This window comes from Tachysurus vachellii, chromosome 17 (assembly GCF_030014155.1).
Source record: "Tachysurus vachellii isolate PV-2020 chromosome 17, HZAU_Pvac_v1, whole genome shotgun sequence".
In the NCBI taxonomy this organism is placed as follows: Eukaryota; Metazoa; Chordata; class Actinopteri; order Siluriformes; family Bagridae; genus Tachysurus; species Tachysurus vachellii.
In genome coordinates this window covers 21,426,571-21,451,538 of record NC_083476.1, presented here as the reverse complement: position 1 = coordinate 21,451,538, position 24,968 = coordinate 21,426,571, and the positions used below count along the sequence as shown (strand labels likewise).

General features: G+C 40.8%; 1 protein-coding gene across 1 annotated transcript in view; it reads right to left on the bottom strand.

The window, feature by feature from the left end:
- Positions 1 to 13,632, bottom strand: part of si:dkeyp-23e4.3 (rho GTPase-activating protein 7) — a 63,450-nt gene extending 49,818 nt beyond the window's left edge. The window contains exon 1 of the mRNA XM_060891601.1: positions 13,181 to 13,632. Coding sequence (XP_060747584.1) covers positions 13,181 to 13,295 — 115 coding nt within the window. The 5' untranslated portion in view covers positions 13,296 to 13,632. The remainder of the gene's footprint in view (positions 1 to 13,180) is intronic.
- Between the last annotated feature and the right edge of the window lie 11,336 nt (positions 13,633 to 24,968).

Below are 24,968 nucleotides of genomic sequence, written 5' to 3'. Positions count from 1 at the left end.
GTGCGAAACACCCACAAACCAGATACAACCGGAGGAACTTGGTGGTACTGGCTGTTTTCAGGAAGCTGGAGAGCTATTCTAACACGAATGGGGACGGTGCTAGCAACATTCTTGTTAATACTAATGCTGATTACTTGCTGTGTGATACCTTTAATTCGTAAAATGATTTCTAATGCCACACAATCTATATTTGGACAGAATCTGCAGATCGTAGAAAATATTGAACCAGAGTACATGGAAATGAAAACCTTCGGGATATATGACATCCCTAAAAAGGCACTGGCCTGCCCAGACAATATAAAATTCCTGTAAATAAAATGTAGTGTGGTATGTTAAGATGGAAGAAAAAATAAAAAATATAAAAATAAGTAACATAAAATTACATAAAAAAACAAAAAAACAATGAAGTATATACAAAGCACCTCAAGTTAAAACCTAAGTAGTACACATTGCGTAGAACTATTTATAACCTAGAAAACTAGAATGGTGTTATGTGTTGTTTGTCCCCGTGTTCTTTGTGTCCTGTAAAGTAACAGGAAGAGTGGAGAAAAAATGACGAATATGGGACAAAGCAGGGACATCCTGAGTGACGAGCTGGGAGAGTGGAATTTGACCCACTGGGACAACCCAATTCCACGACAGGCAGACTACATCACCATGGACAGAAAGTGGGTAGCAGCACGGGAGAAACAGGTGTACGGGCCCTTGAACGAGGAAGGAGTCCAGATTTGGGTAACATACACAAAATACCACCTGATGCGAGAGGTATCGTATGGGCTCAAGGTGGGAAACCTAGAGTGGCATTCTTTGAACACACCAATGTGGAAGAACATGGAAACCATCACGATTTGTGCAGGGACTGATAGACTATGGGGTGACCAACCCGTAAAAGTAGAACAGCTCTTGAAAGCCTTACCAAGTGCAAGGGCTGGAAGGCAACCTAGGGAACGGGGTGAAGTGCTAGTAACCTCTCCCCTGTTCCCCACCAAGCCTCTCTACGTGGTGCAAAGCCACCAGGGGCAGAAGTACACCGTTCTAAGAGGCGACAGAGAACAACGAAGAGAACCCACACACAAAAAGTAATAGATAACCTTCACTTATAATGTATCCACTAATGATGTATGTAATAAGTAGGGCACATCAGTAATCTAGTACTATAAATGATCTGTAATCGACATGACGTGTAATGCATAATTAATATGACATGAAAACATGTAAACGCATATAACATGCTGGGATATATATGTTTAAGTGTAAGGTCCAGGTGATGAATACACTGTCGAGCATGAAAAAGCTGACAAGGTGAGAATTTTTCCCTATCAATTGGCAAGTATGGGAGGGTTTTTTCGCTCACCTCTGGACCAATGTTTAGACATGAATAATGTATGTATGATGTATGTTGTGCCAGCATAAAATATGACATGCTTCCCTTTGCCACCCATAACTCCATCAAGTTTGTAGCTCTGCAGCTACAAAAGGGGGGAATTATGTGGGATTTTTTATAAGATAAAGATACACCACGGCCCAGGGGAAAGATGAGATGAGAAAAACGTGCATCAAGAGTCAAGTGTTATACTGTGCATAGGTCAGGAAGCAAGCAGGTCGTCGGGGTCAGTGATTGATTAACCACCCCTATAGGCTAAGACTACACAGAAACCAACTCACACACACACACAGGCAGAAAAGACACGCGCACACAGCATTAAGGAAAAACTGAGCAGAAGGGTTTTAATAAAGAAATGCAAAATCATAAGGAGTCACTTCTTAACATAAAAAGGTTTGACAGCATAGCGAGGAGGGTGTTGAGTCCTTTTATTGACACGCCATGGAGCTTGAGTAGCCTGAGTATGTGTAGATGGAGGTGGAAGAGTCTGAGTAGACTTGGTAACAACTGTAGCAGTCTGTGTTGAGACATCAACCCCCTTAACAGCAGACGTGTCGCTGGGTCGACCACGACTCTCCATATCCTGGATATAATGAGTAATGACCTCAGTAAAAAGGTCAGCAGTAGGTGAAGGTGTGGAAAGGTCGGTTTCATCCAGAAGGTGTGCGACCCATGCAGAGATTGAAGCTAGAACACACCACGAACAGGGCCTTAGTAAGCATATGCAATACATGGCCATTGGGGTAATGAGTAAACCAATGACCACTGCACACCATATTCACAGAGACTGAACAGTAGAAGAACAGGTTTTAATCATATAGAAGAGAACAAGTGCTAGAGTACAAGGAAAATCCATACATACCCATGAATAAGTGTGTTATGTTGAGTTGTGTTAAAGAAGACCCCAGAAAAAGAGAATAAGTCAAAAAGCACATGAAACCAACTTATAAACTCCATGGCCTGATGACGTAGGTCCAAAGTCCATGAGACCGGGGCCCTCCGGATGGAAAATAATGGAAAATTGAGAGGGCCTAAAGCACGGGCAAAACTTTCCAATGTGGAAATAATGGTAATTTCTGAAGCGGGCGAAACTGTGTACGTGAGCGGAATTATGATTGGATAACGAAGGGGGTATGGCAAAAGGGGGGGCATGTCAGAACTGTATATAAGCTTGTTGCAATCAGCAGTGCTTCGGTGCAAGTATCGTCTACTGGACAAACTTGTATCCCTGGTACCAGCTGGTTAATTGCTGTCTATACGACTGTCAATAAACCTACCTCAACTGAATCCAGTCTTCGTGAGTTTGGCTGATCATTTCTTCTTTGAATTTTTACTTAGAACAGTTGTTTAAACTTATAGTCAGATTGCAGGAGCTAGCCTGGGCCAATGTAGGTTGGAGTCGGTTTTCTCCTACACTGTCTATCTGTTTATCTGTGTCTCTGTCTGTCTGTCTGTCTGATCCATCTATCTGATCCATTTATCTGTCTGTCTGTCTGTCTGTTTATCTATGTGTCTGTCTGTCTGATCCATTTATCTGTCTGTCTGTCTGTTTATCTATGTGTCTGTCTGTCTGTCTGTCTGTCTGTTTATCTATGTGTCTGTCTGTCTGTCTGATCCATCTATCTGATCCATTTATCTGTCTGTCTGTCTGTTTATCTATGTGTCTGTCTGTCTATCTGTCTGTTTATCTATGTGTCTGTCTGTCTGTCTGTCTGTCTGATCCATCTATCTGATCCATTTATCTGTCTATCTGTCTGTCTGTCTGTTTATCTATGTGTCTGTCCGTCTGTCTGTCTGTCTGATCCATCTGTCTGATCCATTTATCTGTCTGTCTGTCTGATCCATCTATCTGATCCATTTATCTGTCTGTCTGTCTGTCTGTCTGTTTATCTATGTGTCTGTCTGTCTGTCTGTTTATCTATGTGTCTGTCTGTCTGTCTGTCTGTCTGTCTGTCTGATCAATCTATCTGATCCATCTATCTGTCTGTCTAGAGAAAGGTCAGTTGAATTTAAAAAGCTCTTTAGGAAACTGCAGCACTGCTGAAGTTGATTTGTGGCAATTAAAAAAGTTTTTACTGTTTAAACAATTTTATAAAATTTCCTTAAACTAAAAACACCAAATATCCACCAAATGTTTCTCAGTCAGAACTGGCCACGTTCGATTTTATGCTGCATTCAGCTAAAGGCTCTAACTCCGACTAGTCCTTAAAGCTTAGTCCTTATGCTGTGCATAAGTATTCACTCCTTAACCTTTTGGAGCCCGAAATGGTTAAATTTGGATTATAAGCAAAAAATGTACACAAAGTAGCTAATAATAATGACAGCAGAAGAAATCACAGGTTCATGAACTTGTACAAGAACCAAATAATTTTTCATATTCAAATTAAACGAAACGATTTAGAACATTTATTGTGCTGCGTGTTTGACAGCCCTGGTCTAAAAAATGTTTACTATTTATTTATTTTTGCTAATATGTAGACAAATACAACTACAGTTAACCTCAAGGGAACCTCCATCCCTCCATCCCTCCATCCTGTTTATCTTACACAGGGTCATGAAAAACTCGTCACTCGTCTTTTGAGCGAGGGAAGAAACCAGAGAACACGAGGGATGGAGATGGGAATCGAACCCCGAGTAAAACATGCTTATGTTAGTAAAAGAACTTAAAGAAACCTCATCGTGCTGAATACTGGGTAAACTTCAGCATCTCTCACTCTTTCAGTCTTTCTTTTTCTTTCATAAAAGAATTTAATCTCTGATGTAATACACGTTTAAACAGAGGAAACAGGAACGTATCGTAGGCTAAAAAATACTTTTCAGTGTAGTTTTCAGTGTTAATACAGAAGCATCCATCTAACCATGATATCATCAGCTACACAGTCCGGGTCTTTCCACTGAGCCGTCTTCATGTTTACACACCAGCTCCATTCATCCTGAGCCAACTACAAATTGGATCAGATATGTAAGGTGACCGTTTCCACCATGTTTACCAACAGCTTTCTCTCTCTCTCTCTCTCTCTCTCTCTCTCTCTCTCTCTCTTTGGACAGATTTACACCCCTTCAGGCTTTTCTCCACCATATTACATTCCAGTCAGCTGTATTATTTACCCGCCTGCCCTCCTGACATGCTTACCCAGCACTATCGGGCCCTCTGCTGACCCGAAACAGGAACGCTTCTCGTCCCGAATCCATCGCCATGCCGACCCAAAGCCTCATTTATTTATTTATTTATTTATTTACTTTTATATCAGATTTGTGGAGATGCATGCATTCCATAAAGGAGCTAGAGAAAAAGAGATTGAGAAAGATGAGAGAGAGACTACAGAGAGACGGAGAAGCGAAGAATCAATGGAGGAAAAGGGAGGGATGCAATAAGCGCAAGAGAGCGATAGGGCGAAGGAGGAGAGACTGAGATGGAAGGAGGTATGATGGTCCAGATAAGGAAGCACAGAAGAGAGATGGAGGTAATAAATCGAGCCGGGCCGCGGGAGCAGCACAGCAAGTGCAGAAATGCAGAAAGAAAGTGAAGAAAATCGCAGGATTTTTAACGAGGGTTAAATTGCGGGAGGTTTTCAGGGAATATTTGTAAACGATGCAAGTGTTGATGAAATATGTTTATATGGACACGGTGTGAACTCGACTGAAGCTAGAACTGATCTACTGTTTTCTCAGAGCTTCTGTTTTCTTAAAAAGAAAACAGAAGCAGGAACTGGAAAATCCGTCAGTAATTATTTTGTGACTAAATGTAATAATTGTTCATAATCAATCAAGAATAGTGACGATTCATCATGTGCTCTGATCTTCTCAGAATACACAGTGTAGCTGTCGCTATCTGGAGACGGAGAAAATATTTCAGTAAACAAAGACGAGGCGTCTCCTTTACCTCACAACTTCGAAGAAGTTCATGAACTTCGTCCAAAAGAGTTGCAAAGATTTGCTACTTTGCTAACATTAACTAGCTCGATTTAACCAAGTTAGCCTGTTTGTTTCTTTGCTAACACCAGGCTCGACTAGCGTTCTTCTAGCTAGCATAAATCTTCTAGGCAGCACGGCAGATTTTAGCTAACGGTAAAAATTTCGGGTTATTTACAGATCGTTTTCCGTCTGATCGTTTTGTTAGCAAACCGCGTCATGCGTCACGCTAGTCACCAGGGCGAACGAAGCTTTCAGGCGAAAACGGCAAAGCTGCTTCGAAATGAAAATCAGTTTTGAATGAATTTAAGCTTGAAGTAATTAAAGTGTCATAAAAACATTCACAATGATTTCATTTCGTCAGTTAAAAACATTTATTTTGCACCTTTTACTTCTCGACTTTCCCCGGAGTAGATTTTATGGCTCGATTGTTTTATTCTTAATTAAGATTTTAACACATTATTTAAGAACAGAAGCCATTAGAGGACACAACACACACACACAACACACACACACAAACACACACACTCACACTCTTTGCCTCAGTTCTAATGAACAGTTTGATGGACCTTCTTTTGTATTCTGCTCATTACCAACCTGAACAATAAATCTCACTCACTGCTCTCTAAAAACTAGAGAAGGATCCCAGAGCATCAGGCCACAGTAAAATGGAGCAGATGAGCTCACTGTGGAACTCGGTTTGCTCTGGTCGCTGCTCTGTACATGATAATGAGGGAAAAACATGATCTCCATGAAACGGCATGTTTCCTGAGAACATCCCACATGTCTGGAGCAACAATAAAGGACTGCAGAGAGTCAGGTCTTCATTTAGCAGTTCAGGTCTGTGACAAAAGACTTTAAAGCACAAAAAGAGTTTAATGATAATATAATAAGGAATATTTTACACTACATTCCTTGGATGATATTATTTCTATTATAAGCAGCCGATACTGTATGATGTTAAAATGTTATATGTAATGTTTAAAATGGCATAATTAAAAAAGAAATCAGGATTCTTATTAAATATTAAAATGTTATTTATTCATGGGGCACGGTGGCTTAGTGGTTAGCACGTTCGCCTCACACCTCCAGGGTCGGGGTTCGATTCCTGCCTCCGCCTTGTGTGTGTGGAGTTTGCATGTTCTCCCTGTGCCTCGGGGGTTTCCTCCGGGTACTCCGGTTTCCTCCCTGGTCTAAAGACATGCATGGTAGGTTGATTGGCATCTCTGGAATATTGTTCGTAGTGTGTGATTGCGTAAATGAATGAGAGTGTGTGTGTGTGCCCTGCGATGGGTTGGCACTCCGTCCAGGGTGTATCCTGCCTTGATGCCCGATGACGCCTGACCCGAGGTAGTTCGGATAAGCGGTAGAAAATGAACAAATGAATGTTATTTGTACATTAATTTATTTTGCCAGTTTTAAGTATTGTTTATTGCAATTTAAAACACGTCGAAAAATACATTTATATATTCATTCTAATGTTTATTAATGCTAAGCAAAATGAATCAATTATTTATTCATTCATTCATTCATTCATCCTCTACCGCTTATCCGAACTACCTCGGGTCACGGGGAGAATGTGCCTATCTCAGGCGTCATCGGGCATCAAGGCAGGATACACCCTGGACGGAGTGCCAACCCATCACAGGGCACACACACTCTCATTCACTCACGCAATCACACACTACGGACAATTTTCCAGAGATGCCAATCAACCTACCATGCATGTCTTTGGACCGGGGGAGGAAACCGGAGTACCCGGAGGAAACCCCCGAGGCACGGGGAGAACATGCAAACTCCACACACACAAGGTGGAGGCGGGAATCGAACCCCGACCCTGGATGTGTGAGGCGAACGTGCTAACCACTAAGACACCGTGACCCCTCAATTATTTATTTATTTATTTATTTATTTTAAAGCTTTTCTGGAAGTATGTACAGTAAGTAAACCCATAAACATATCACCTTCGTTATAAAGTTATATATTCAGTATAAATTTAGGGAGACAAATTTTAAACTTTATGACTTCTATTCTCAATTTCTTTGCTTTGTGATTGTTCATTTTCAGGTTTTTCAGGAAAACCGAGATCTGCGATCATCTCCTGGAGGAGCCGGAAGTTCAGCTTCAGCTCTCAGCCCTGATGGCTCACTCAAGGAAAATCTCTCAGATTTCTTTTTACTTCACAAACATTTCCTCCCCAATCAAGAACATTTACACTGATCACAGATACATGGAACGAAACTCGGATTCGGATACGCGAGTGACGACATCAAAAGCACAAATTCTGTAATAAATTTGTCTCTGTTTTCTTTCAACATCACTCTGAATCACTGACAGATTTCAGGTGTTTTCCATTAGGAGAAATGACCAAATGGACGAACTGAATTGTCTATAAAGCCTCTAGCTGTACTGCAACGTTCTTCAGTTCCCTTTAACTGTTTACAAAAAAAATGAGTATGTGCATGGAAGGTAGCCAGGAAAACCTCCTGTGTCCTTTTAAGTGCTCGCTTGGCACGTGCACGACGGAATGCTTATCGGGTAAGTAGAAGAGCTTCTTTATAGCTCATTATTTCTTTTTCTTGAGCTGTAAAAAAGATTATGGACCTTCACTTCACACACATGATGGTAATTAGATTGCTTACAGGACAGAAAATGAAGCTTTGCTTCTTGGTAACGGTTTGGAAACAGATCTAAAGTCTCCCCACTGAAGTATTTTGCCAAGGAGCAGTAGACGAGTAACTGTATAGATGGCCTTGGATCAAGAAGTCACTCGTTCCGTGATGCAAACCAGCGCACTACTCGACAGAATCAAGTCAAGTCAAGAAGCTTTTATTGTCAATTTAACCGTATATAGCTGACCCAGTACACGGTGAAATGAGACCATGGAGCTACATAGAAGAAGACAGAGCTAAGGACTTTGGAAGATGTCCTAGCCACATAAATTGCATCTTTGCCGTCCGTGGAGCAGTTTGGACGATACGTAAACTGCAGGGTCTTGATGTGTCTCATGACAAGCCTCTCGAAGCACTTCATAATGAAGGCAGGGCACTTTACTTCTTTGTCATTGGGTTGGTGGTGGTTGTCTTGAGGCACGTAGGAAGAACAGAGCTGCTCAGGGAAATGGTGAAGACATTCGGTGAGCACTCTACCAGGAATGTTGTCTGGTCCAGCAGACTTCTGTGGATAACACTTCCTAGAGTTCTCCTCACATCAACCATGGTTAGACAGAGTACCTGGACATTGGGGGGAGGGATGGTCTTCCTCACCACCAAGTTGTTCTGCACCTCAAACCTTGCATCAAAGTCATTCAGCACATCTGGGAGTGAAGCAGGTGAAGCTGTCTTTTAGTTTGAGATCACCTGGATGCCCTGCTACATGCACTGGGTGTCACCGCTGTCCAAGACGTGGCTGTGGATTGTCTGGGCATGTGCTCACTTTGTCTCTCTGATGGTTTAGGACGGTTTGGCCCTTGCTGTTCTTAAGACTGTCTTGAGAATTAAAATTAAGAATAAAGGAAGTGCTCCTTGAAAGAGATGGGATTTTATTTTTCTAGACATACTGTAGACCACCTGTAAGAGCTGGAGATTCTGCTGGTGGGTGAAGAGGTTCATGATCGAAGAGGTTTTAAAGAGCGTAGTTTCTTACTGCTTTACCTTAAATTTCATAAAAAAGGACAAACGTGCTGATGAAGAATTCATGTACTGTTGGTCATTTGTAATTCTGTTCTGGTCCGTCAGGTTAATGTGCAAAACTGGTTTAGAAACATTTGTATTTGTGTGTGCTTGTTTTTTAATTCCCAAACTGGACACCCTGGACCTTTTGAGGTAGTAAAGATGTTTGGCCAATCAAGCACGTGTTAGATATCCTGTTACATTTTCAACATCAAACAGTCTACAGAAATCTCTCACATCTTAACAAAGTTTTTTTTTTTCCTAACCCTAAGGTTGTGGGTTCGAGTCTCGGGCCGGCAATCCCACGACTGAGGTGCCCTTGAGCAAGGCACCGAACCCCCCCAACTGTTCCCCGGGTGCCGAAGCATAAATGGCTGCCCACTGCTCCAGGTGTGTGTTCACGGTGTGTGTGTGTTCACTGCTGTGTGTGTGTGTGCACTTTGGATGGTTTAAATGCAGAGAACGAATTCTGATTATGGGTCACGTCACTTTCACTTAAAAGTGTTTTCGAAAGAGGTTTTGTCTTTACATGTTTGAAGACTTTGGGTCTCAGGCATTCGATCATCTAGGAGAAGTTTGTTTCACCATCTCGGTTTCCGAACAGAGATGAGTCTTGATACTTAGCTTGTTTGTACCCTGAGAGATGGTGGGACCTGATGAGCCTTATCCGAGGACTGATGGAACACAGTTTTGGTTGCTAGCTCAATGCTGCCTTCCAACCTATCAAATAAAACCATATCTCTACCATACTTCCAAAAATGATGCTGCTTATGAATGTTTCTTTATGGAATGTACAAACATCTAAATTAAAAATAAATCTCTTTTGATCATAAATAATTAAGTGTCTCCGGCTGTCAACGGTAAACATCGTTTCCTCGATTTGTGGATGATTTCCTTGTTTATCAAAAGAAAGATCCTGAGCTCATTCAGTCACATTAATGTTCCAGAAAGTTCCACAGGTGCAGTTAAGACTGATGAGGAACCGGATCTATGTATTGATGTAGCTGAGGTTGAGGAATTGTAGAAGCTCAGGAGGTGTCGTTCTTCCCCCAGCAACTTGTATTTTCTTTATTATGAAGGTTAAAGGTTCACTTTAAACAAAACGTCTGGTTTAGACCACGCCCACTTTCAGTTCAGGGTAGAGATGGAGAGATTTGGTACACGATACAGATCCAGATATGTTCATGTGAACCGGATGTCATTTAAACTACACATTTAACATCACAGTCATAGTGACTCAATTACCACTGAGAGAGAAAAAAAAAGAAAAGCTTTTGAGCTGATTGACCCGGCTTAGCTTTCAATCACGGGTCATCAAGACACACCATTTACAAAGGCACTAGTGTGCAGCGTCCCTGAAAATGTGCTGATTAAGAAATTGATTTAATATCTTCAGGGCAGGATTGACAGGCTGCTGTAGAAGTGCTGGAGCAATCCATGCATAATAGAAAGGAAAAAAAAACCTTCAGCTAAGGCCATTACGCATGATAATCATCTCAGTCTGAGAGAAAACGAGCGAGTCGAGAGGAGGAACCATTGTTGGAGATGATTTAAAATGGAGGAAATGAGGTATATAAAGGAAGGGAAGTCATAAACAGGAAGATAATTTGTTGGACCTTTCTGCTTCTTATAGAGGTCAGTGTGTTTATGAGCTGTTAGCCTGTGGGCTTGGACCAGTTGCACAGCAGGATGCAATCACTTGGTAGTCTGAAAGAATTTTATTAAACTTCTCCAATTTCAAAGAAAAGTACTGGGAAATATCACAGGAGAGGTTTAACCGGACTTCCGTCCTCATGGAACTACATCCTCATGGAAATACATCCTCATGGAAATACATCCTCATGGAAGGTCCTGGATAAAACATTGAGTCATTTTCTCCATGAAATGTTTTCAAACAACACAAACACAACATTGTACCACTGCTGTCTGGAATTTTCTACATTTCCCAATTTTCTGTCACAAAATATTCACTCTTGTATTAATCTACACACTACACTATATTTAAAACGATATATTTTATTATTTATCCAACAAACCGTTAACATATCCTCTGCTCTTTTTGTCCCACGGACCCGTGAACATCTGAGTATGACATAAAGTGTCATAAAATGTTAGTAAAAATGGAACGAATGGAAGAGGAACGAGGAAGCCTTCCAGGGGAATTCGGCAAAAGACGAAGTTCGTCAGACGACAGACCAAGAGCCCAAGAGACCGAGTGTAAAGCTGAGAGAGTTTCCTGTTTTCTCTGGTCTGCATTTATAAGATGTTACTCCTGTATCTTACGTATAAGCTGGAGAACGGGAACGACGTATTAAAGTCCTGCCTAGGAATTTCTGACGTGTCTCAAACGTGCTTTCTGCCATCTTCCACGTGCACCCACTAGTCCTGCTGTGATTGACAGGGCAGAGACGGTAAGCTATGCACCGAACAAATGAAAATAAAGATTCCATGAATTCCCATTGGAGAGATTTTATTAACAGCTCATCTTGTATGGAGTTCCACAGTAATAATAAAAAAAAATAAAATAATAATAATAATAATAATAATAATGATGATGACAAATCACTTCAGGGTTCATAATCTAAATGCAGTTTAACACTAAACTTTGCTATCCAGTGGTTCATCTGGCCTCACGATCCGTCACGTTCTCACCGACGTTCTACCTGCTGTGCAGCTCAGGACGATTTTACTCCCAGGTGGAAAATAACAAGCCTTAACAAGCCACAAGACTCCAGCATTAAGTTGATAGCGATAGCATCCTTATAGCGACGATCGACCGTAGCGTGACTACGAGGTGAATTTCACAGATGTAACGTAACCAAATCCTCAACCGTCCCTGATAAAACGCTCGGGAGAAGAAGAAGGAGGGAAAAAGCAGATATTTGAAACTATTTACACAAAGAGACACTGAGAGAAAGAAATTTTTGCGTGGATGGTTTTCTTTCTCTCTTCCTTAAAACGATCATAGCTTTTACAGAGATTCTTTTTATTGTTGTTGTAGCCAAGAAAAATGTGAAACCTGACCCCATTTCCTCCCTCGTTTTCCCCCAGCTGTGTATATTTCTTTTTCGTTCGTTCTTCCTTTTTCTTTTTTTTTTTTTTTTGGAGATTGCAACATCTGGGAAGGGTTTCTCACAGTAATCTCTCCAAGCTCAAGGGCCTGCTCTGCATCATAATAGCGTTCAACCTCTTTCTTTCCTCTAGCTAAGCCCACCATTTAAACACACACACACACACGGCTCTGGTGCATGAAATGAGGTAATGCTTACATGATGTGAGCGAAAAAAAAACCCAACAAATTGATCAGCCTTCTTGCAAAAGAGTTTTGCTGGGATTACAAAATAGTCCTGGACACAAGAAGCAGATAAGGTTCGGTCTCGCTCAGAACCAGATGTTTACTACTTATTCTTTGTTATTTTGTTTTTTATTTATTTTTATTTTTTTCCCTCAAGCGATACGTTCTCTTTATGTCGTCCAAAGCAGCCTGGCGACCGCATCGCAGTGCGTGGAACCTCATTTGAGTTTATTGATCTAGATTTAGTGTTTTGCAACAAAGCCTAACTTTTATTGCTCTCTCGAGAGCTCCGACGGGTCGTTCGGAGTTACTGCGGCTTTTAGATGATGTACCTGGTTCCATGTTGCACATCTCGAGCTGTACCGCGCACGACCGTATCTGTTACGATATCTCGAATCGTCAAGGGCGTAAATATTGAGGTATATATATATATATATATATATATATATATATATATATATATATATATATATATATATATACATACAGTATATGAGGTAAATATTTTTGAGGTCGCATTTTTATCCTGCTCTTGTTTCAGTATGTGTCAGGTTCATGAGGTCCAAACGCTTGCAAATATATGCACATCATCAGTTCATCTATTCTTCAGTGTCACCTTACAAAGCCTGGTGGAATAATGAGTTTTTTTTTAAAAACATTTTTTTTGCTGATCTGCTTAATCTATGAGGTCACTTCTATTAGGGCAGGAGAGAAGATCGACTTTGAGAAATTGCGCACACAAGCATTAACACGGTGAAGCTGACAGCCACAATTATACAACAAGGACAAATCATTCGATCAAATTTTTTTACTATTGCAAGCAAACCGTCACCTTTTTCCCCTGAACCTATGATTAAGCATCTCAGGACCAACGCAGAAAAAAAAACTTTCATTAGAAGTGAAAACACCAGCGTTCACCTGATAGACGTTTCTCACGTGCACTTCTCCAGAATATATCCCAAGCCTTATTGGTGGAGTTCTTCACATGCTCGCTGAAGGACCTCCGTAGTGGAGTTTTAGGTGTGTGTGCCATATCTGTGTGCTGTCCTGAGAAACGCTCTTCCCTCACTCCATCTGCGAGAGACGCGAGTGAGATCGGGCAGCCGAGTGACGCCACGCGAGAGGAGGAAAGTTTCTCGTCAAAGTTTTCACTGCTTCGTGCAAAAAGTCTGCATGTAATTTGGTGCACGCTTTCGTCCGAGCGTGTGAGAGTGTGTGAGTGTGAAGGAGGAGGGAGAAGAAAATTTTTTTTCCTCTCTCAAACACACACACACACGAACTAGGGGTCAAAGTCGCCTGAAAAGGAAATACGGGGTTGAGTGCTAAACCTCAGGCTTCAGAGCGAGAGAAGCTTCTCCATCTGTACACACGCACACACACACACACACACACACGTCTGTATGAATGCTGAGATAAATATTAAGGTAGAGAGACAGACAGAGGGGAACTGGATGAATAACCGTCTCTCGCGTGTTCAGTCTCGTACATCTTCCTCTTTCCCATGCAGAAGCAGAAGTTCTCTTCTAACTGACATTTAAAGTCTTCATGTTTGTTTTCGATTTAAAGATCCAGTGGATTACAGGAACCATGTCTTCTTTCTTCAGAGAACATGATTACTAGCTGGATATTAATGTTAATCCCTATACACGTCACGTTAAATTACAATCTTTACATTTTTAAATCATTTGAGATGAAGGGAAACACTTCGATTAGAATGTGAAGATGAAGCATCTGAGATTTCTGAGAACAATCTGATGCTAAAGTGGACAAACTCTGCGTTTAGGGGATCGCAGACGATGTCCTCAGGCTCCGTGTGCGGTGCAGTTGAGTGTTTTGGATATCGTTAAAATGGAACCTTCATATGGTTAAAAATGTCTGGTTTTAAGGAAATTGCATAATTTTTATTAAATAGCTAACTACAACTAGCTAAGGACCACTAGTGAGTCTGACTAGCTGGAACTTCACTGTGGGAAACTCGCTCTGAGAGCGTTTACTTTTTCCTTGAAATCATTTTATATATATATATATATATATATATATATATATATATATATATATATATATATATATATATATATATATATATATTTACAAAAAATCTGCACATTTTCTTATATTTGTAATTAATAATGAATTTTTGATAAACAAATTACCTTAAACTTTTTTTTTATTAATTTAAAGGTAAATCCTTTATGGTGGCTTAGTGGTTAGCACGTTCGCCTCACACCTCCAGGGTTGGGGGTTCGATTCCCGCCTCCGCCTTGTGTGTGTGGAGTTTGCATGTTCTCCCCGTGCCTCGGGGGTTTCCTCCAGGTACTCCGGTTTCCTCCCCCGGTCCAAAGACATGCATGGTAGGTTGATTGGCATCTCTGGAAAATTGTCCGTAGTGTGTGATTGCATGAGTGAATGAGAGTGTGTGTGTGTGTGTGCCCTGCGATGGGTTGGCACTCCGTCCAGGGTGTATCCTGCCTTGATGCCCGATGACACCTGAGATAGGCACAGGTGACCCGTGACCTGAGGTAGTTCGGATAAGCGGTAGAAGATGAATGAATGAAAGAATGAATGGGTTAGAATTTAAGAAAGAATGAATTTAATGTTTATTAAATATGTTACAGAGACAAAAATATATATATATATTTGTTTTTCAAAAAAGAAATACAAAATTGATTATTTAAATATCTTCACCAGCGTGCAGTCTACCTAAAGTTACAGACACACACACACTTTAATCTGTATGAAAGGAAATTTCCCACTGGGATGAATAAAGTATCTATCTATCTATCTATCTATCTATCTATCTATCTATCTATCTATCTATCTATCTATCTATCTGTCTGTCTGTCTGTTTTTTAAAAAAATAAAGTCTTTCAAATATCTAGTTTCATATATTTGTGGATATTTTTCCGTGATCTCACTCCCTTCATCAGATCTCTGTGCTCCTCCCAATAAGTGCGTCTGTATTCATGTTTGTCAAACACATTAACTGTTGGTTTCACATCGTATTGAGTATTTGTGTATTTGAGTATTTATATTCTCTCACATCTCTGACATCTGCGTCAGATAACAGACTGAGCCGAAAGCTCGGAGATCGTTGTGCCAGTAACTCGCTGTGATGCTGTGATTTTTCCATCATGGTCGTGACTTACCCATCGTTCCACTGCATATTTTTCTTGATACCTGACGTTCTGGATCTCTGGTGACAATCTGAGCTTGGTCTGTACTTTTTTGTTTATTTAGACAGACAGTTAAACCGTACAATAGAGTAAAATCCTTTAATATCCTTCTGATGAAGCAGACAGACTCTACAGATTATGTTATAAAGTGTTTGAAATTGTCCAATAGGAGTAGCAGTGGTGATTGATATATCTTACAAGTGTGATATTGAATATATCGTCGCTGTCAGACGGAATCCTCGTATCTCCAAAACCGTTATTTTTCAGGTGATTAAAAAAACTCCGTACCTTATCTGCAGTGCACAGGGTTTAGTCCGCGTTGCAGTGGATTGTCTTGCGCTAAATTCCTGTCCTCAGACGAGCACCAGAACTAGCGGGGGTCAAGATTTTTTTCTTTGAGCCCAGTGTTTTGAAGACATTTACCTCAGAAGACGTGTTGATTCGTTGCGACTCTTCTTGAGGATAAATATGCCGTGAAGCTCTCCCACGGCGTGAGGAAGAGGTGGACAGTTGAAGTGTCCAGTGGAGTTATGAGATTTGTGCTCAAGCTATTTTCAAGACTTTAGATTGGTTAATAACTTGTAAAAATAACAGACCCACGTGGGGACTGACCAATAGCATCGATATGTGAAAAAATATGAAATTGACCAAATTTGGACATACGAGGTTTCTGCCCGACAGCGACGATATACAGTATGTATGAGTGTGAGGTAAATCTGTACGGTTAATAGGGAGCTTGTATAATAAAAAAGATATCAGGCAACAGATTGTGTGGAATATTAATAAAGCAGATTAAGATTTAATGTTAAAATATGTTTTTATGTGTGAGAGGTCATTGCAATGTGTGTGTGTGTGTGTGTGTGTGTGTGAGAGAGAGAGAGAGAGAGAGAGAGAGAGAGAGAGAGAGAGAGAGACAGCGAGTAAGACTTCCTGACAAGCCTGATGACTTGCAGATGAAAACTGTTCCTTCACCATGTGGTTCTCGACATTCCCAAAATAGCCCGTGAAGCTCGTAGACTCCTGAACATCAGCCATGCTGTCATCAGACCCAGGATATCGATATTGGACTGATACCAGCAAAAAATGTTGGCTCAGGTATCCAAAAGAGCAAAGAGAGAAAGAAATTCGATCCAGTTTTGTAACAAATATCATCCGAAACATCAGAGGACGGTTTGTAGTGCAGGTGAAAGTAAGTCAGGTGATGATGAGACCATCGTCATGTGGCCTGATGGTGACAACAACCAGGGAGATGTTTTACAGCAACTGTGTGGAAATACTGCACGATGAAGGAGTCTTTGTTGGTGGTGGTTTGGGGCTGGTTTTGGAATCAGAAATAAAAAAGCGGTATCATGATTTTGCCCAGAACTTTTGTCCAAAAGGATGAATTTGTGGTTTACTGAACACAAAGTAAAGCATTTTTTGTTTAACTAAAATGAAATAAAACTTAACGACTATTTTGAAGTCTAGAAATTACTAGATGCTACAAGTCAGCCATTTAGATTTTTTCTGAATGTTGAGAGTTTAATTGTTATACATTAACATTTTTTGCATTTTGTCAGATGTCCTTATTGCTAGTGACACATTTTTATCTCATTTTATGCGACTGAGAAATTGCGGGTTAAGGGCCTCGGTCTGGGGCCCAGCATTGGCAGCTTGGTGGACCTGGGGTTTGAACTCACAACCTTCTGATCTGTAGGACGGCACCTTAACTACTAAGCTACAAAAAAAAAAAACATATTATATGAGTTTAGTCAGAGCTCTGATTATATTCATGGCACTATAATAATAATAGTAATAGTAATAATAATAATGATAATAATAATAATAATAATAATAATAATAATAATAATAATAATAATAATAATAATTTTTAGAGGTTCCATGTAAACACTCCAGCGTTAAACACTTTTATACACACTATATATTTTACATATGCTATTACATTATGCTACAATCTCACGCAGAACTAATTTCACTATTTAATTCTTTCCGTATTCTATAATAAAACAATGTAAACAATATTAAACAAGGGACTTTAATATATTTTCTGTTTTATTCATTTTATTTATTTGTAAGTGATTGATTTTGAACAGGATGTGAGCCTCAGAGCAAATAAACTCATAAAGCTCAGGATTGGGGGGGCACGGTGGCTTAATGGTTAGCATGTTCGCCTCACACATACAGGGTTGGGGGTTCGATTCCCGCCTCCGCCTTGTGTGTGTGGCGTTTGCATGTTCTCCCCGTGCCTCTGGGGTTTCCTCCAGGTACTCCGGTTTCCTCCCCCGGTCCAAAGACATGCATGATAGGTTGATTGGCATCTCTGGAAAATTGTCCGTAGTGTGTGATTGCGTGAGTGAATGACAGTGTGTGTGTGTGCCCTGTGATGGGTTGGCACTCCGTCCAGGGTGTATCCTGCCTTGATGCCCGATGACGCCTGAGATAGGCACAGGCTCCCCATGACCCGAGGTAGTTCGGATAAGCGGTAGAAAATGAGAGAGAGAGAGAGAGAGAGAGAGAAGCTCAGGATTCTCAGATACGATGCTGGTTCCAACAAGGCGTTTCTTAAAAAAAACAGAAAAGAAAGAAAGAAAAAAATGCTGAGTGCAGCTTGATGTGCATTTGATTAAGTTTACATGCAAAATGAAATGCACGTTGGAGCCTGAACATAAGAGCGTAATGTCTGTGGATTCACTGAAGTGCCGGTTGAATGGAACGAATCTCAGTAAAAGATCAGAAAAGATGCTGAATGAAATCAGTGTGATTATAAACATGACGTGTTTGTGCCATATTAGAAACCCCATTTATCATGAACCAGTCTGATTAAAGTTACAGACAGAAATATGGAAGTTACATCTCACTTTATAAAACCTTTAAAAAAATGATGTTGATGAAAATATTCCCAGAAATGTTTATGGATGACAGTGAGATGGGGCATTTAGTCTTTTTTTCATTTTTTCTTTTTGCTTGTTTTAAAGAAATAAGCAATCTCATTGTCCTGTCATGTAAACCTACAGGAAGCAATTGCACGAGACTCTCTGGTTGTGTGAACAGACCTTCCACTTTAATACGTCTCTATGCGCCTAAAGACTACATTGTTTATCAGCTTCCTCATCAGTGATGTGTCTCTTACTGGCAAGAATTAATTTAGCTGATAATGGCCTTGTTCTCCTGAGTCTGTCTTCTATTTATGTGAGAAAAGTGGAATGAAACATGATTACAGGCAGTGTCTGTTCTCCCTCTCTCTCTCTCTCTCTCTCTCTCTCTCTCTCTCTCTCTCTCTGCTAAATTACATTCTTTTTTCTTTCCTGTTCTTATAATCCTCTGCTGAAATGAACTCCACATCCTATATAAATAAAGCTAGTCAAATGCTGTTGCCATTCTAAAAAGCTAAAAAGATGCCCCTTACACATCACCCTGAGACATTAAAGGTGGGGTCTCCGTTGTTTGAAAGCCAGTGTCGACATATAAATTCACCAAAACAAACACGCCCCTAACCCAAATGGGTCCCACCCCTCTATCGATAGCTCCACCCACACATACATACGTAACCCAGGCAACTAATGGAAAGAAATGTGTCTTTATCATAGCTGAAGTGAAGAACAATACGATTGCAGATAAACAAATAAGCAAAAATGACACACAAGCATAATCATGTAAAGGACAAAGACATATATTAGTTCTGTGTAACAAAACAAAACCAACGTTACTCACCTATCGAGAAGGAAAAAAGCGCCTCGGCGTCTTAAGTAAAGTCGGTCACATATTCACAGATTGGAGTTTCCCGAGTCAATAACTCCTGAGCTAAACACTGTTACTACACAAAACACGGTTGTAGCTGCGTCTCTACATTACTACGATAGAAAAGAGGTGTTATTTGTGTAGTAACAGCGTTTAGCTCAGGAGTTATTGACTCGGGAAACTCCAATCTGTGAATATGTGACCAACTTCCTGCTCCTTCAGTTCTCTCCAGCGCTGGAAAGCTGATCCTATATTAACACGTCCTACTTCTTACCTTATCGTAAGTCTTTCTTCTCTTTCTTTCTTTGTTTTTATCCTCCATGTCAATGTTAAAACCGCTTTCTGCTAATGTCACACATGCACACTGAACACTCTCTCTGCCCATACTGACAAGACACGCCCCTTTCTGCTCATTGGCTACACGTTTGTTTTGTTTTTGTTTAGTTTGTCATCCCGACTCAGTTTTCTGCAGCATTTCTCAAACAACGGAGACCCCACCTTTAATTACAAGCTGTAGAGGTTTGTGATGATCGATGAAATCTTTACTTTAAAACTGTATTTAATAAAGATCTGGCTAGTGCTAGTGTAGATCACTCAGCTAGCTAACATCTTAGCCGGATGTTCAACTGTGAAATGTGGATCATTATTATACTGAAGCATTTAAAACTAGATCTTAAGATAGCTGATAAACTGGATCATCTGGATTCACGGTCTGAGACGATGTTGGTGCTGGAAATCAACATTTGGGGTTAAAATTTAGTTTTCCAGCAAGAAACTGCTCTGCTTTAATTGGGTCTTGAAATCATGGTCTTTGAATTGGCTTCAAGGCTTAATGGTATTATTAATTAAAAAAAAAATCTAAAGAGTTTTAGTTTGTGTTTAGAATCATCATTGGTTTCCAGACTTAAATTGACAGATGTTTCATGACAAGCGTTTTAATGCTAATTATGAACAAGTTTAATTCATATTAATAGGTTTCAGGTAGTTAATTGGTTTCTCTTGAATGGAATTGTTCTGATTAAACCTTCAGAAGACCAGACTGAGGGAGTAGTTATTAAAGCAGACTAAGTGATGTTTATGTAGAAGGAAGGAAATCAAAATCTTCACAACAGAGTTCACTTCTCCATTTTGGCTTAACATTTTAACACCAGCTTGTATTTCTTTTGTTGTTGTTGGAAAAGTGAGCAAGATCGGTAGCAACAGAATTCTGACCAATTTGAACGTATTTCAGTATTAATTCCTTGCCCAAGTCAACTTTGAATATGATCCCTATGAGCAGGAGAGCAAACCAAGGGATGGTGGTGATTTAGCCGAACAGTAAACATGGAGTTGTTTCTTTTTAAACCCTAGACGGAGGGAAAAGAAAAAGAAAGGAACTCATAATCTTACTTCGCATTTCTCAGCACACCAATGACCAGTAAACGTAAACAGCTTATCCAAGATTTATTACAAATACAAGGTCTGTTAAACCAATTAGTTTCATGACAATAAGATGGAACACCAAAAGGAGGTACCAAAAGAAGAAGTCTGGGTTTTAACTTCCCCGTTTTCAAAGGCGATGGTAGAAATCCTGATGATACGGTGAAACGCGTATACTGGGGAACTGGCTGCATAAAAGAATGTTTACAAAGTGCAAAAAAGAATTACGATAAATGTAGAGAACAAAAAGCTAATTTTATTTGGATTAGAGTTCTGTCACATATACTAGGGATGTAGGTATGTGGTAGCCTAGTGGTTAAGGTGTTGGATTACCACTCCGAAGGTTGTGAGTTCGATTCCTACGTCCACCAAGCTGCCACTGTTGTGCCCCTGATCAAGGCCCTTAACCCTCAATTGCTCAGTTGTATAAAAATTAGATAAAATGTAAGTCGCTCTGGATATAAGGGCATCTGCTAAATGCCGTAAATGTAAATATACTCTACATAAACTGAACAGTGAAGTTTGCAGCATACAGTAGCTTGTTGGTCAGCCAACTAAAATGCAGGCAGCATGTTGGTTATTTTTTTTTTGAACTTATGACCTTTATGATCAGCAGCCCAAAGCCATAACCACTGAGCCACCATTTCCCCATCTGCTAAGCAAACCGAAGTTCCTCCACGGATTTATCCGTCAATGCGTCATTGAATTCTTCATCCGCAAGGACAAACTGAACACCCTTCAGAATGCTAGACGTGACCTTACATGAAAAAGTGACCTTTTGTAAGAAATCTTTGATGACTGTGACCTTAACACGACTTTTCAGTGGCTTGACGGATCTTTAACATTTCATTGATATTTGTAACTGGGGTCATTCTCATTGCAGGAGCTGCTCGCTGTCATTGTCATTAAAAACCTCTGGTATTTAACCGGGATAAAGTCTCACCTATAGGCACATTAATACACCTTCACCCAAATTACTTTTGACTTCATGATAGTTGATCCCACTTTTCATTCATCTGCCATCACTTGCACTCCAAAATTTCTGAAATTCAATTCGAACAAATTTTTCCTAATTAGTTTGTTCTAGGTCCGAATACCTCTCGCCCACAGGTGAAAAAATAGATACAGATACTTTTACAGAAGTCTTTTTCTTTCTGCATTAAAGCTTTCTCTATTTAGAATTTATTTCAGTGAGTCTCACGGACACTTCAGAAACACTTAAGCTCCACGTAGAAAGAATCGATACTTGTGACGAGTCGGCCTTAGAGCCAGTGACAGCTCGAGTCAATTGTTTTGTTGGTACGATTTTTCCCTTCTGGCTTTCTTTTTTCTGGTGACTCGGGGCATTCTTTCTGTCACCCTGACAAGCAGCAGAAGCTTGTGTGATTTTAACAAGTGACAGCATTTATGCCGAACCGAGGGATAAGATACAGCAGCGACGTGTCAATCCCCGTCGACTTTGAGTAACTCGATGCACTTCACGGAAAAGTTTGCAGGTGCAGAGACAGAGATGGATAGAGAGATCAGACAGAGGGATTCAGTCAGCAGATTTAACCCTTTCCCCCCATTTTCCTCCCATATTTCGCACTGTCTAGCTAGCTTCCCCAACTTTCAAGACAGTTCCACACCTCAGAGATGGCTCAGTGGTTAAGGAGTTGTTCTTCATGTTCTTCTGGAAAATGTCCCAGAAGAACCATTGGAAAGGTGGACCTGATTCAGATAAAATGCTCTTCTTAGACCATAATGACTTGTAATTGAATTACTCACTCTCACTCACTCATTTTCTACCTCTTATCCGAACTACCTCGGGTCACGGGGAGCCTGTGCCTATCTCAGGCGTCATCGGGCATCAAGGCAGGATACACCCTGGACGGAGTGCCAACCCATCGCAGGGCACGCACACACACACTCATTCACACACTATGGACAATTTTCCAGAGATGCCAATCAACCTACCATGCATGTCTTTGGACCAGGGGAGGAAACCGGAGTACATGGAGGAAACCCCTGAGGCACGGGTAGAACATGCAAACTCCACACACACAAGGCGGAGGCGGGAATTGAACCCCCAACCCTGGAGGTGTGAGGCGATCGTGCTAACCACTAAGCCACCATACCTTGAAATTGAATTATGAACAATGAATTACTTTTGCATGAAAAAAACAAGCATGAAAAACATTTCAAAACTTGTTTCCAGGAGCACCGCTGGATGCTGGATGTTTCCTCATCCTTGAGCCAATGTCCAATTAAAAGGGAATCACTTTTGTTCCAGTTAATGTTAGAGTATGATGATGAGTTAGTGATGATCTTTAGAGCTTCTATTGTCTGCATCTAATTTGGTGATTACAGTGATCATTATCATCAACATAGACTGTTTATTATCACCACATATTCTCTGGTCCTGGGGGAAAGGGATGAAAATGGCAGTCATGGAACCCTTTTCTCTGGTCATCAGCAGTCTAGTTTTTCTTTACTAACTGGAAAGGGTCTTGCTTACTTTCAGTAAACATCAGTGTTTAACATTTCCAGTATGTATGAGACAAACTCTGGGTTGTGGCCAAAGGGATTGGGAGTCTTAACAAGACTTAATGTTGATTGCTTTTTCTTATTGCAGCAAAGCCAATCCAGTCTTAGGATCTTCAAACAAATTGTCAAAGTGCATTCCAGGAGCGGCCTGGAACGCTGTCAGGCTGCTCAGCATGGAGAACTTTTGCCAACAACATTTCCATGCAGTTAGTTTAGAGTTAGGGCTTGGAGAGGATCTTAAAATCCACAGGTGCTAAGACCTCAACCATCCCAGATCTCCCTTCTTAGGGAGGAGAATCATTGCTGCCCTTCTAAATACTTCAAGAAATCAAAAGAGTACAGGTCTGCTAATTAAAGCCCAGAAATCTTTCTAAAACTGTTAGTCTATCTTGTCCTGGTTATCTCCTGAGCTCCTAAACTGCTCCCGAATGCAGGCCGCGAGTTCATTTCAGGACACCCAGCTCTCCAGTTCACACCTACCTTCCTTCATGTGATAGATGTGACAGAGCTTGTAGTAGATCGTCCATTGTTGCCTCTTCACAGTGTTCTGCCGAATAAAGTTCTTTCATATAAAGAAAATGGATGTGAGGTAATGACTTGTTTATCTGGGATCTTTCTGCCGCCTAGGAGTTTTAGGCTGCATTTTTGGATCAGTTCATTAAATCCTCTCTTTTGTTTTTTTGCAATAGAGATTGTCTTCTCATAAACTCTCCAGCTCTTCTTCTCATCACTCTGATTCTTTAGTGTCTTTCTTCACTCTCACTCACTCACTCACTCATTCATCTTCTACCGCTTATCCGAACTACCTCGGGTCACGGGGAGCCTGTGCCTATCTCAGGCGTCATTGGGCATCAAGGCAGGATACACCCTGGACGGAGTGCCAACCCATCACAGGGCACACACACACTCTCATTCACTCACACAATCACACACTAGGGACAATTTTCCAGAGATGCCAATCAACCTACCATGCATGTCTTTGGACCGGGGGAGGAAACCGGAGTACCCGAAGGAAACCCCCAAGGCACGGGGAGAAATGCAAACTCCACACACACAAGGTGGAGGCGGGAATCGAACACCCAACGCTGGAGGTGTGAGGCGTAGGTGCTAACCACTAAGCCACCGCGCCCCTTGGGTGTCTTTCTTCAGTATATATTATTTTGTTGCGCTGTGGACTGCTGACTTGAGTTTCGCCAACGTCCCATCCTCAGCTGACAGACTTGACAGAAACCATGACTTTCTCTCTCTCTGAACTTTCTAAAATCTAGCGAGGGAGCAGGTCTTCCTGGAGAATGCAACAGTTTAGATGACAGGTGGACGAGGGAAGGTGTACATCATTAGAGATTGTGTTGGTATCAGATTTGACCCTACTAGATTAAATGTTCATTAAACAATTAACGTATTAATCAGCAGTCTCTCTTATCGATGCTATTGGTCAGTCCCCACGTGGGTCTGTTATTTTTACAAGTTATTAACCAATCTAAAGTCTTGAAAATAGCTTGAGCGCAAATCTCATAACTCCATTGGACACTTCAACTGTCCACCTCTTCCTCACTCCGTGGGAGAGCTTCGCGGCATATTTCTCCTCAAGAAGAGTCGCAACGAATCAACACGTCTTCTGAGGTAAATGTCTTCAAAACACTGGGCTCAAAGAAAAAAAAATCTTGACCCCCGCTAGTTCTGGTGCTCGTCTGAGGACAGGAATTTAGCGCAAGACAATCCACTGCAACGCGGACTAAACCCTGTGCACTGCAGATAAGGTACGGCGTTTTTTTAAGTTCCTGAAAAATAACGGTTTTGGAGATATGAGGATTCCGCCTGACAGCGACGATATATTACCTTCTTTTCTC